Source organism: Tauraco erythrolophus, chromosome 16 (genome assembly GCF_009769465.1).
Source record: "Tauraco erythrolophus isolate bTauEry1 chromosome 16, bTauEry1.pri, whole genome shotgun sequence".
In the NCBI taxonomy this organism is placed as follows: domain Eukaryota; kingdom Metazoa; phylum Chordata; class Aves; order Musophagiformes; family Musophagidae; genus Tauraco; species Tauraco erythrolophus.
The window spans coordinates 2,360,387-2,374,064 of NC_141480.1; the positions used below are offsets into that span (position 1 = coordinate 2,360,387).

Consider the following 13,678-nt stretch of genomic DNA (forward strand, 5'->3'; position numbering starts at 1 on the left):
TGTGGTTTCGGGTTTCCTTTAAACCATTTTCCGATGGAGTTATCTGTTCTAATATTTTTATAATCAAGTTACTTTGAAATTCTCAGGACCTGTGCAGTATATAGCATCATGAAAACCCTGCGACTTGCATTTGCTGAGACTTTTGGTCTGTGCTCATGTAACTTTTCTTCCCCCCATCTCCTTACTCCATTTTGCAAACAGAGCACATTTGCAAACAGTCAGTTTGCAGTGCGATGGCGAATGCTGCAAACTGCTGCCAGGGCTCCTGGCGGTACCGTGCCGACTGTCACCGCGCGCTCCGGGAAGGGAGCCGGGAGACCCCCCAGCAGCCCAGTTGTTTAGATGATGGTCGATCTGAGAAACATCTAGAGAAATTAAGACCTCCATGCAGATGCCCAGAAAAACAAGTTATTCCCATGAGGATTTCGGTGTCGATTACCCTCATATGCCATGCGGTGTAAGAAGGGCAGATTCCGCCGTCTCCATCCGCGGCAGCGTTACTGCCGATGGTGCGGCTACGCGGCTTTTCCCCTCTTTGGGACTTCCCAGCCAACGACCAGGAATTTCAGGGTAAAATTACATTTTTAGAGTATTTAGGTTGGGGTTTAATACTCTGATGGCTGTTGGAAGCCATTCGTAATGTACTGGTGTGGCACGTTCAGTGGTAACTGGATGGATGGTTTTGGATCCGAGCAGCGGGTGCGTTGCAGTCGTATCCCGGGTGTTTGCTGGAACAGCTGTTTCGCACAAGAGGCACCCTTTGAGGAGAGGAAAAATGAAATGCCTTTCAAATGAAGGGTAAGCCCTGACCTGTGGGGAAAAAAACACTTTCATCTGTTCAAACAAACAAACATCATGTCCATTTCTTATGCAACTTGTCTCTTCCAGGCCAACTTGTGTGCTTGCATGCAAAATGTTTCTGCATTGGAGAAATCCAGCCAGGTTACTGGATGTGTGGGGTCACAGGGTTCTCTCTGCAGTGGCAAAAAGTACAGTTTGTCTTCATCTTTATGTTCCTAAAAGCAACCTGCCAGGCAGTTTGACAGACAAATGTATTCATAAGAACAAAATACCTGGAAAAAAAACTGCAAACCCTTTGTTTGTTAAGCTGATAAACTGGTATATCAGTGTCCTACCCCAGTCCCACATGTAATACAGTGCCCAGTATTACTGCAAATAGCGTTATCGATAATCACAGATAAATGTGTGTGGTTGATACCAACTTAAACCAGTCAGGATAATGTTATGACTTTGTAGTTCCTGGAAGATACAGAACAAATCTTAAAAGTGTCTGACATCTCGTCATTGAAGGCTTTGATGCGTGAAATATCTGAAAATACTGTTTCAGGATGTAGTAGAATATTGTGAATTCGAAGATGTCTGCTAATTAGTGTTCAAATAAATAGTAAGGCATTCGGTCTCAGTCTCCATCTGTTTGTAGGCTGAACACTGTTCAGGACAGCCTGTGTTTTTACCTTTAAAGTATGTATACTGTATTTTGAGCATTGCATTATGAGAAACCGTCAGCAATGAATAATTTCAGCATCTTGATATCAAGAAATTCTCAAGTTAAATGTGGTTGCTGTTCCTGAATTTTATCAGTCTTGAAATTCCAGATGTATTTCAGCACCAAATGCTCAGGTCACTTAACAGCTGGATGTTAAACGTTTTTTAAACATTTGTGTTTAGAAAGCTGTAAGTGTTTCTATACAGCCTATTTAAAGAACTACTTTATTAGGTGGAAAATGTGTTGTGTTGGAAGCTTGTTGAAGTAGTTTGCTTTGTAAAAGTAGAGTTTGTTCTAGCAGCTCCGGTGCCTTAAAGAAGGTTTCACACCTTGCAGCGCTTTGGGTAGCGGGCACGAGTTTGAAAACTGGGCTATTCTCAAGTAGCATCAGTAGCAAATGCTGCAGTGGAAAAGGGGCAGAAACGAGGTGAAACAGCTGATACTGGGAATGGTGGTGTTTGCAATTCTGGGATTCTGTGTTTCGGTAGCTCCGGTCTGATCCCATGGCCTCGACGCCCATTAGTGGTTGGTGTATGGTACCGGTTTAACTTGCATTCCTTTCTCACATGCTGCAATTACTTAAGCATTTTTAATTACGAATAGCAGTGAATCAGGAGGAAAACAAGGTTTCTTGCAAACGAGGCATCTGTAAATCAAGGGTAAACAAAGCCGCCTTTGGTATGTGGAAGACATTTTTTTCCCATGACAGTGTTGCAAGCCAGTGAGTGAGTGTCTGAAAATTAATGATGCAGATGTAATAGTTGAATATTAAGTGACAGGAGTGTACAATAAAATTATAAATAAAAAAGCGTAATGTAGTTCATAGTACTGATTTTTCTGGGCTTCCAACGGTGGGAAGCTATAGAATAATGATGTTAAATTTAAGACTCTGTTAAAATATGTGTGATTAAATATACAGATCAAGCAAGATTTTAATTGTTGGATCATTTAAAACTCTAATGGTTGTACCTTTGATAGTATGTCCTTTGGCATAGGTGTTTACTGTGTTCTAAATAGAGTTTAATTTACATTAATTTCATGTTTTATCACACTTTCAGTATTTGTGTTAAAGTTCTTAAATCTGGCCCCAGGAAGGGAGTTCCGTGGTCATGGTCTTGTGTGAATGTGGTGGTCTCTCCTAAAGAAGGAGCATATTTTAGGTTTGGGTGGGTGTTAGAAGTCTGACTGTAAAGACTTCTCTGAATAGATTGTTGTCACAGAAATGTTCCTTCTCCTTTGGAAGAATGCTCCATGCAAAAGCTTGCTCTTGTCTATCCAAGCAAGTTTTGCTTCCATCCATTTCCAAAGCTTTGTTCAACTTAACCTTTTCCATTTCCAAATGTCCTCTTACATTTTGATACTGAAATAAATTAATCTCTTAAGCATTTTCACACCTTTGTAAGTACTGTACTGTTGATTTTTAAAATGTAAATGTTAACTAGAAGATGGCTGGTTTAATACTAGACATAACTAGGTGACTCCAAAACCTAGTAATTCTGTTCTTTTACTGTCACAATGCTCGTTATTAATTAATTTAATGCTTGAAATTGTTTGTTTGTGTTTTTTTCTTTTAAATGTGAGTAACTGCTGATTACCTAAAATTCCCACAAGGACTTTAACCATCTCTTCAAAGCACATTTAGATTACCCTGGGACTGTTATGCTGCTGCTTGCTCCTCCCAGTGCCTCCTCTCTCTTTCCCTTGGATGTGCATGCACTCTGCTTCTGGCTATTTTTAATTTTTCTTAATGTATTTGGAACTAGTTAAGACTCTGATTCTGTGACAATAAACTAATAAAGCAAATAGATGAACTTTAATGTTGATTAATGATCTTTATTTTTAAAAAAATAAATAAACTGTGACTATGTTGCACTTACCACCTTCTGTCAGACAAATCCGTGTACATCTTTCCTTACGTAATTGCTAATGATATTTTCTTATTGCCTGTTCCTAATGTTAGTGGGTGTTGCTACTGAAGAGAGTCTTCCCTGGTGAATGGTTTCAGGGCTGAGTTTCTGTTCATTCTAAATCTTTCGTTGTGTAATTTTACAAGAAAATTAGGAATGAACATAATTCTGAAGCCCTGGTTAAAAAGGACAGATTTAGTGAAATACGCTGATGTCAGCAAACCTCTGAAATGAGAGAGACGTTACACTTTGGTGTTCTAGAGAAAAGCATGGAATAAGCCATTAAGAAAGTTAAAATCTGTATCTCTGAAACAGATTGGGTATGTTAATTAAGAATCATGTTAAAATTTGGTGGTTTTAAAACATGGTGGTTGTTATGGCTGGGGAGAAACCATATGACGCCTCTTTGTGAAGGAGCTCTGTTGTGGTAGAATCGATGAAACATCCCATGATGGGCACCAGGAAGTAATTAAACTTGACCTATCGACTTGTAAATATGAGTCGTTTATTCTTTAGGATTAGAAGGGTGGGTTTTGTCTTTGGAACATAATCCTTTTCTGAGTGTTTGGTTGTTGTAAAGTGCTTGATGGACCAGAAATGATAGTGCCAAGAGCTTGACCTTTGTTACAAGCGGTGTTCTTTTTCCTGGCATTATTGTTTACTGCCTTTACTTAATTAGCAAATGTTGCAGCACAAGCACAGGGGAGCTTGACAGTAGCTGAATTTCATGGATGTGTTTATGTAAAACAAAACGAGAAGCAAACCACCCTCCCTCAACCTCCGCTAGTTTGATAAATTGTTGTTACGCAATAAAAATACTGTGCTTGAACAACCTTCAGCAGAAAATTGCAGCTTTTTCTGAACTACTGGGGATATGGCAATAGGTAGTAATCTGTTTTGTGATAAAACCGATAGTGTTTATTTCTGTTTTGAAAAGCTGCAGAAACTGAATCTTGCAGTTGCACCTAATTCCTTTAGCATTTAAGATTTTTTTTTTTTTTTTTTAAATAATCTGTGGTCTTCAGTTTTCTATTGTATGGAATAGAATTAGAACTGTTTAATACTTATTTGCAATTGCAAATGATACTTTGGCAAAGTTGATTTCACTTTGGGGTTTGGCGTGTGTAGAAATCGTAACTTAGAAGTTCAGTTTGCCTTGAAGATGGAGCTGACATTGAGCTTGCGTGCAAAATGACATTTCTGTATTTTCTGAACGAAATTAACTTTGTTGTGATAGTGGGAGTAGTTTGGCCATTCTTTTTGATGTATTGCAAGTGCACGAGACAGTCACGCCTGGATCACGGGCTGTATGGAAAAAGCATGAAAGAAGGCATCAAAATTTTAGCTCTGCGTTGCTTGCTAGAGATGTGTGAAAAATGCCGTTTTTCCGTGTCAAACTTGTGCTTCTCTGGCCTGCTGTAGCATGGGGTGAGGAAATATCAGTTGTCATTTATGACTCCATGGCAATCATGTCATTTAAAGTGGCTTTTTTTGTTGTTTTGCAGTAGACCATTGGCAAAATCAAAGCTTGACAGTTTAAACTGCTGTGCTCCTGTTAATTGTAATACTTTATCCTAATTGGATTACACCGATCATTTCTTTGTTGGAATACCCTGAATCTTCACTTGAATGACTTCACAGTTGAGTTGCTTAAGTTCCTTTCCTGAAAACAACACGTATCCTGCAAGAGTTTTTGTGGGCACCCCTGACACGTGATTCATAAGCACGAGGCTTTCAAATGTTTTCTACAGTGGTCGTGTTTTGGGGGGTATGTGCTGGTGATGTGACCATGGGTGTAACTCAAATGTTTTGTGAAACTGAGGTTTTGGATGTACTTTCCAAACATAACCTTAGTGAAAACAAGTGGAGCCGACCCACTTTTTTAGGATTCATCTCCACACTTGTCTTAACCTCCTTCTAATTCACACATTAATCTCTGCTTTGAGTTAACTGAGTTTTCAGTTATTTCACCTGCAGATACGTGTTAAAACGTGACTGCTGTTGACAGTCTGAGTGTGTAACACAGCAGCTACAACTGCTGAACTGCTGATCCAGCCATGATGCTGTTAATCAAGTAGGTTTTTTTTATTCAACGTCAGTATGGGATCGCTTTCTCCGGAGCTCAGTTGACGGGGTAGGTCGAGCATACCTAACTCAAGCTAACAGGTCTGTAGTGGAGACAAACTTAATATGTGAAGCCAGATATTTTCAATTCCATGTGCTGCTACCGTCACAAATTCATTGATTAAGAGGTTGTTGGTCTGTGACACACCCCACACCCCCCAGCAGTATCTAGCTCAGCTCTTTTTTGCTGGTAGTTCCAGCACCCTCAGATCTGCTTCCATGGTACCTTCTCCAGAGTTGGTCCCTGAAGTCACCTCTGTTCTTAGGTGTCCTGAACGTGGTCACCTTTTAGAGTCGATCAGCTGAAGCGTGTCAGTTTGCTTTTAGCCTATTTCTTTAGTGGCTGCATTACACCGCCCATCGCATTTTGGTGCATTCGTGGTTTTTGTAATTCTCAAACAGAACCTGTAACGTTGATGTGCTCCTTGTGATGCTACAAGAAGCAATGTACAGAGAGAGGTCATAAGTTAAGGCTCAGACTTAGAGGAGGTTCTGGGTCCTCCCGTTTGCTGGGAGGATGAAGGGGCGACGTGGAGTTGAGGGAACTCTCGTTAAAAATGCTGCATGCGATGAAGGACTTGGGAATTTTTGTGATTTATGTGTGTTTGTTTTTACAAAGCCTGTTTAATGCTTAATTAAAACTCTACTAATGTTTTTTTGTCAACGCTGAAATGCATTGTGAGTGGTTTTGAGTATCTGCAAGTGATAATGGTTTTACAAAAGAACATTCTTTATATTTAGGCTTTACATAGCAGGCTACGATGAGAAGTGCTGAGTAAATTAAAAAAACTGAAAATGGTACTACTTTGTTAGAATCTTTCACACAGTAGTTTTCATAATTTTTTTTTTTGTCCTTTTTTGTTTTTAAGGATATTGTACCATGCACCATTGCCAATTATTTTTATTACTGAAAAGGTAAAATAGGCTGTTCATCTCATTCTTTTTCGTTTGCTTTTTTTCCATCCCACTCTAGTTTTGGCAAGCAGTCTGGAGGAAAACGAGGATGCGAATGTATCATATTGGAGCCTTCAGAAATGATTGTGGTAAGACAGATTTTTTTCAAATGTATTTAAATCTATTGCTGGTATCAGCAAATTCTTTCTGTTTTATAGCAGAAAGCTTATTGTAAAGTATTCTATAAAATTGCAGCCAAATTGCCTCGGTTTCAATTATACCTATGGCTGCTATCGTAACAGCAATAGCTATGTAAATTTAATCTAGATGGGTAAATGATGATGATGATTAGGTCATTCTTTCTAAAATTATGCTTACTTGATTTTCAAAAGCCTACCAGTTACGGCTGAGTTGAGCATTCCTGAGTCAGGCAACGACAGACTGCTATCTTGAATATTTTATTTACGCCCCCATCCTTCATTTCATTGCTTTTTATCGGCCATGCCAGCCGTGCTGGGTCTGGCAGGAGAGGCTCTCTTAGTCCTGGCCTTTGCACTTCCACGTAGTGTGAAGGCTTTTAGGTAAGCGGAGAAGGAACGTAAGAGTGTGTCAGCTTGGTTGTCGTTGACCATTTTTCTGCATCTTCAGAACACTTACTAGTACGACCAAGTTCATGTGTGTGTATGGATTGTAACTCAGTTCTTCCCAGGTTGATGCACGCATACTGTCAGCAGCTGGAATATTAGGATGGCTTTTCCCTAGTGCAGACTGATGTTTCTACCCTAGAAGCGTGGCTGGGGACACACAAAGATCTCTTTCAACTTTGATCTTACAAGATGTTGCTAATGGAGCTGGAACAAAAACGTTGTTGTTCTGAGAAGCCACGTGCCTGTTGAGCAGGCTTAGATCTCCAGACTGCCATTGATGTCGCTTCCTTCTATCTAGATACAGGAACATTAAAACTGATATTTGGTGATGTCTGTTATTCATTGCATCTGTGAACATTCAGCTTCTATGAGAAACTTGGTTCTCACAGTGCACTAGCAGCCGTGGATGTCGAATGTGCTGTGCTACGTGCCCTTCTTGTCAGTCTGGCTCTGCTCACAGGCTGGGATAGATCAGGAATTCCCTCTTTGCTGCAGCAGACGTCTTAAGCTACAGTCTGCCATGTCATGAAGTAAGCGCAGGTAGGAGTGCAGGAAGCCTGTCTCAGTCCTCTGGAGCGAAATAGTTCACTCGTGTGTTCCCAATTACCCAGTCTCTTCTCTAAGCTGGAGTTTTGGGGGAGAGAGGTATGCCTGGAGGGATGCCACAGGACTGCTGGGGTGATGGTATGTGCAGCTGTGTCTCGTGAATGCCCCAGGTGCTCTGCTTTGCCACGGCTGCTTTGCATTTTTGCAAAGGATTTGGTGTGCAGAGTGCGGCTGTGCACGCTGCTCGGGGCCAGTGGAGCCTTGCTCCTCAACGGTCCTGGTGCCTGCTGGCACAGAACGACAGATGCTCACTCATAGACCTCTTGTGTCTCTGTAATCCTTCAAGTTGATGTAACAGAGAAGAATTTGCTCTGTTTGGATCAATTTCACTGATAAACCAGTTACACAACTCTCATGCTCCGTAACTGGGGCTGCAGATGTTGCCAGACCTGATGTGCTGCTTCCTACAGAAGCCGAGTAGATGGCCATGCAGCCACCATGCAGGGGGAGCAGTCGGAAGGGGGCATGGGAAGCGTGTGACTGTCCTTACAGGGCTGCCTGGGGACTCCCTGCAAGTTGCATCAACTATATTTCATCAAAAATACATGATAATTTGAAATTCTTAAGAAATACCTACATCGTTCTTTGGCATCATCACCATTGTTGTTAAAAAAAAAAAAAAAAACAACTAACAAAAAACCCACCAAAAACCCCAAAACAAACCAACCAACCACCACCACCAAAAAAAACCCCAAAACCAAAACAAAACCCAAGAAGATGCAAATAAGAGAGTAGCTTCTGTGCAGTGTATGCTACCAGAGAGAAACTGACCTTATTAAAGTATTTTTTTAAGAAACTAGAGAGTTTTGTATGTGTATAACTTGAGTAGCTAAAACTGGGATGAGTGTTTTCAGAGGAACACACTGTCAAAGTCTTTGGAGAAGCCACCGTTGGCCATGTTGGCGACTTCAAATGCTGCTGGGTGTTCTGGGAGACAAATGCTCAGCCTGGACAACTGTCCTCTATATTTTCAACCTCTTTAATTTTCTGTAGTGGTAGTTAAATGCCAATGAGAGTACAGAGACACTTGAAAGCATCTTAAATCCTTTTCTGAAACTTCAGTGTATTTTTCTGTAGGAAAATCAGAGAATTAAAAGCTCAAAGTTGCCGCTTCATTATTTTTATTTGCATGTGTTATAGGTAAATACAGCTAAAGGTACTGCTAGCTGTCAGTTGTCTAGATAGGACTTCAAGTGGGGTGAGAAAAAAGCATCAGTGTGGTGGCGTGCACCTTGCTAACGAGCTGCACTAACACAAGGTGTACTTGAGTTTCATTTCCCTGATTAATTCTTATTAAGTTATCTTAACTCTATTATTTTCTCTCTTTTTTTTTAAATTTGCAACATACTAATGAGGTTTAATACATAATGAATATTTATCTTCAAGCAAAAGAATTAGCTACTTTAGTGAACACCATCGTTCTCTGCTGCTGACTGATATCTTTTTTTTCTTTCCCTCTTTCTTTTTAGAATGTAAATCAGTTTTGTAGCGGGAATCCTCTGGGAACTGACCCATTTTAAAGGCCATAAAATGTGGTCAACTTAAGTTAATGAGGATAACAGATAGTGTGTGGATGGCATTGCAGCTCATATTTTTGGAGGCTGAACAATCTATTGCATTAATAATAGGTCCATTTATCACTAAAGAAAATGACACAGAATTGCAGCATATCTCAGTGTACTGAAGTGTCCTTTCTGCTCTTCCTTGGTGCTTTCATTTTCTTCTTCAGATCTAAGTGTAAGATTTCAGACGAGCAAGCCTAGTATTAGAGGTGGAAAATTTTTCCTTGCTGGCGTGGACTGCAGAGTGAAATTGAGGACAGTCATAGAATCATAGAATCATTAGGGCTGGAAGGGACCTTCAAAGGTCATCTAGTCCAACCCCCCTGGAAGGAACAGGGATATCTCCAACTAGATCAGGTTGCTCAGAGCCTCATCCAACCTGGCCTTGAACGTCTCCAGGGATGGAGCATCCACCTACGATCCTCCGCGATTTTTACCTGCTCTGGGTGACACTGGCTGTATGGGAGCATTCTGCTGCGACCAGTATTCAAGGGTAATAACACAACACCCTTGATGGGAAATCAACCAGTTAATCTGCTATTTGAAACTTCTTGTTACACATGGAAAACGAAATAATAAGAAGTCGTCTACAGCGGCAATGGCGCAGGGGAGTGGCGCTCCCTCCGCGTCCGCAGGGATGCTGAATTCCTCCGTGGGAGTATTCATCCCACTCGGAGGGTTGTGAGGAGGTCGAACGTGCTCTCTGCCAACTGAAATTCGTAGTTTTAACCAGGTGAAAGCACGTCTGGGTGATGAGCAGTGCGACGGAGCCCTGGCCTGCCTGTCCCGTCAGTGCGCGGCACATCCAGAACCGTTTGTGAACGTTCTTGCAAGCCATAAGGATAAACAATCCGATGGCCAGCTGGACTTGAAATACTGGTTGTGCTGGTGGTACTAAACTGGAAGCTGTGTGGTGTGGGGATCTGATTTCTGCTTTGGTTTTGTCGGCAGCGGTGGCATTAACCAAAGGAAGCAGGTGGTCTGGGTTTCCGAGTTCCCACCAGCAGTTGGCTGTTTTGCCTTTCTGGTGACAAATAATTCATTTATGCTCACTTCTTAGTTTTCAGTTAGAATTGTGGAAGAAAAACTTCATCTTTCACCGAATGGTTGTTTTACTTTAGCCTTAAAAATACCTGTTCAGGTTGGGACTTTAATTATGAGGGTCCTCAGTACTGGAGGAGTCGTTGTCTGGCCGCTTCCGTGAGCCCTCGGTGCCCAGGTTGGTCTGGTTTTATTTCTGTGACCCCGTAAGATTGAACCTAGAGAAAACAGCAAATAATGCATTTATTGACTTGGCTCGTGTACACAAATTAAAAATGAAATCAACGCAGTTTTGGTTATTTGATAGAGTAACTGCACAGAACGAAACTTCCTTTCTTCCAGAAGCCTTCTGAATAATTTGAGAGCAACATTATTGCTAACTAGAAATCCACATTTTATACCAGGTGAGAAGGGCTTCTAAATCCAGTTTCTTACTACTTTTTTTGATGATGCTAAATGGCCTCTTTAAATGGATTTTTTGTTGTTGTTGTTGTTTATTTGTTTGTCTGCTTACATCTTTGTTTTGTTTGTGTTGTTTTTTTTTTTTAATTTAAATCCTTAGACCATGGTGCTTACAGCAACGCTGCTGCTAGATATCATTGCTCATTGTCCTGTGCCTTTGCAAACAGGTAGTAAAATTCTAGTGAAATGTGTGGTTGTCCCTCGCGAGGGGAACTCTGCTTTTCTGCTTTCTTTTTTGACAACGCTGTGTGGTGTGAGATTCACTCTTCTTTTTTGATTTTGTATCTTTAACCTATGTTTTCAACGTATACTTTTCAATATGGGATTAAAAATAACCTACAAGGCAAGCCCAGCTGGTTGCACCTCCTCTGACCTCAGACTTAGCTGTTTAGAAAAAGCAATGTGGAAAGTAGATGTGATCTTGCTTTTGTGATGGTTTAGATATTTTGGTTACTTTCTTGTTCCTGTCTGTTAAGTCTTTCTGATTTTCATTCCTTTATAACTTTTCAATTTTAATTTTGGGATAATTTATCCAAGTATGTGAAGTGAGGGCTGCTTAAAACCACATAGGTTCTTCTCCTGTTCCAGTTCTAAAATCTTACATTTAGGATTTTCTAGTTAAATTTTGAAGGGAAGAAAATAAATACAATCATTGAGGACAGTAGAAACTCCTATACAGTAAATGTAGAGGAGCTTCTTGCCTGGCTGCAGCCTGTTTGCATGCATGTCTGTTCTGCTTCCTGCTAGGAGATATTTTTCCAAAACATCAAAAGGAAATGGGAAAGGATGGGACTGCTTTTTATAGAAAAAAGGAATTGTAGCTAGTGAGATTAAAAGGTTTCATGTTGGCTTTTACTAACAAGATAAATTTACCTAATTTTTAATGTTTAGTCACAAATAATATTTAACTTCCAGATACGAATCAAGTTCTAGTTATTTCTTCACGATCTGCTGGAAGCGATTAGAAGTCAGTATGACATGAGTGAAGTAGCTGTTTATAAAAAGCTGGAATATTTGAAGTTGTTTAGCTGTAACTGGTGCTAGAAATGAGTTACATTTTTAAAAACTACACCCGTAAAAATAGGATATAATTCAGTGCCTTTAGCAGATTGTAAATACTCAAAGAAATGGTCACTTCTATATTGAAGATAGACTTGAGGAGTGTCTGTAACTCGTGTGGTATGATACGTGTGGGTGCAAAAACGTTTCTGCGGAGGAGTGACATTGTGTAGAGGATACGTCTGCCTTTTTTACTTTTTTTTTTTAAAAAAAAAACTGTTTCCTGGAAGGAAGCTGTGGCCTCCGGCTCATTGTAATAACGTAGTTCTGAGACACGCAGCAGCGGTTCTCCGAAACGTCTGCAGTCGTTTTCTCGAGAAAAGTTTTAACTGCTCTGAACTTATGTTTGTTCCTTCCTCATGAGCTTCATACGGCTCCATCGGCTTTCGGTGATATGGAAGAACTGGATGTTTAACCAGGAGCCTGAACGTGTGTTTCAGGTGGAGAACTCCAAAGACAATGAGGAAAACATCTTGCAAAGAGAAGTCCCGCTCAGGCAGTCCCGGCGGAGGTTTCGGAAGATCAACCAGAGGGGTGAGCGTCAGACCATCACTGACAACGTGGATTCCAGCAGTTACCTGTCGGTGAGTCTGCTCGCCGTCATCGGGTCGCCTTGGCATCGCGCCGTCCGCGCGGCCGCTGGCGTTTGGTTTCATTGAGAAAAGCTGGTGAGATGAAATAGTCCATGTTTGTCATTTTTGAGAACGCTTTTTTCTTGTTGGGGACCAGCAGAGTGCTTTGGATTTGAATGCGACAGGTGGAAGTGAAGATTCAGGCGCTACTTAGAGAAGAGGTTTTTTGCTTTGGAGGTTTTTGCTTGCTGGGCCGAGAAATGGTCATTCTTGGGTTTTGTTGGGTTTTGCTGGTTCTACCTGGAGTTCTTTTGGCAAGATGTAGGAATTGGTGGTTTTCTTTTTTTTTCCTTAATAAATTTGAACGATGGTTTGGGAATGAGTGCGTCACGAATGCGGTTCAATACAGTATTAACATCATTGTTGTACTTGGTCGTGTTTACTTGCTTAAAAATAACATGGTGGTAACTCAAGCATCAGAAGGAGTAACAGCAACTCGTTTGCTGGTCTTAACATCACAGACTCTATAATCTGCGCTGTGCGAGGGCACGTACAGCTGTGGTTTCAAGGCCACAATGCTTTTATGAAGGTTTCTCTTTACCATTACTTTTCACGTACGAGCTTCCTGCTTAGTAGCAGGATATACAGATGATCTAGACAGATTATATCATTGAAAATAATTGTTCTGGATACTTTGATTTGCTTTGAAAATCAAAAGGTAAAAACTAGTACCAACGTTGAATTACGCAAACCTTGAGTCGTCTTCATTCACCAAAAAGAAAAAACCAAGTTCAACTTCTCCTCCTGTTTCCCCCATCTTCCTTTTCATCTCCCCAGAAGGTACAAAGCCTCTCTTAGTTGATGAACTTCAAAATATCTGATGTGTGGGGTTAGACATAAACTTAAAAGATTTCCTCTGTTTCAGAATAAACTGCTGTTTTTTCTGCATGTTGGCGGCTGTTGGGTCGCAGGTGGTGATTTTAGACTCTGCAGCGTTAGCATGTCTGTGAGGAAGGGTTTCTTTGGCATTTGTCTTGTAAGCAGAAGAGCTCTCGTTGCTGTGGCAGGAAGAGAACATGCTGCTTGAAGTTTAACGTCGTCTGCCATCTCATTTCAAGAAGCATCACATGTGTTGGGTTTTGTCATTAATAAGTCATCTGAATTAGTTATTGGCGAGATGACATGTTGGATCCTCGTGCTCTGGGCAGTGGTGCATAAAGCTTTATTAGGAATTAAATTCCAATCGGTGTATGGCAAAATCGGTCTCTTTGGTGTTTCTGTGACTCTGAATAAGCAC

The 13,678-nt window shown here is 40.8% G+C and overlaps 1 protein-coding gene across 4 annotated transcripts in view; it reads left to right on the forward strand.

Moving 5' to 3' along the window:
* RAPGEF6 (Rap guanine nucleotide exchange factor 6) overlaps nt 1–13,678 on the forward strand; it is a 129,068-nt gene that overhangs the window by 36,546 nt on the left and 78,844 nt on the right. For all 4 annotated transcript variants that reach the window (XM_086621717.1, XM_086621716.1, XM_086621718.1 and 1 more), the window contains exons 5-6: nt 6,512–6,581; nt 12,250–12,393. In XM_086621717.1, coding sequence (XP_086477843.1) covers nt 6,512–6,581; nt 12,250–12,393 — 214 coding nt within the window. The remainder of the gene's footprint in view (nt 1–6,511; nt 6,582–12,249; nt 12,394–13,678) is intronic.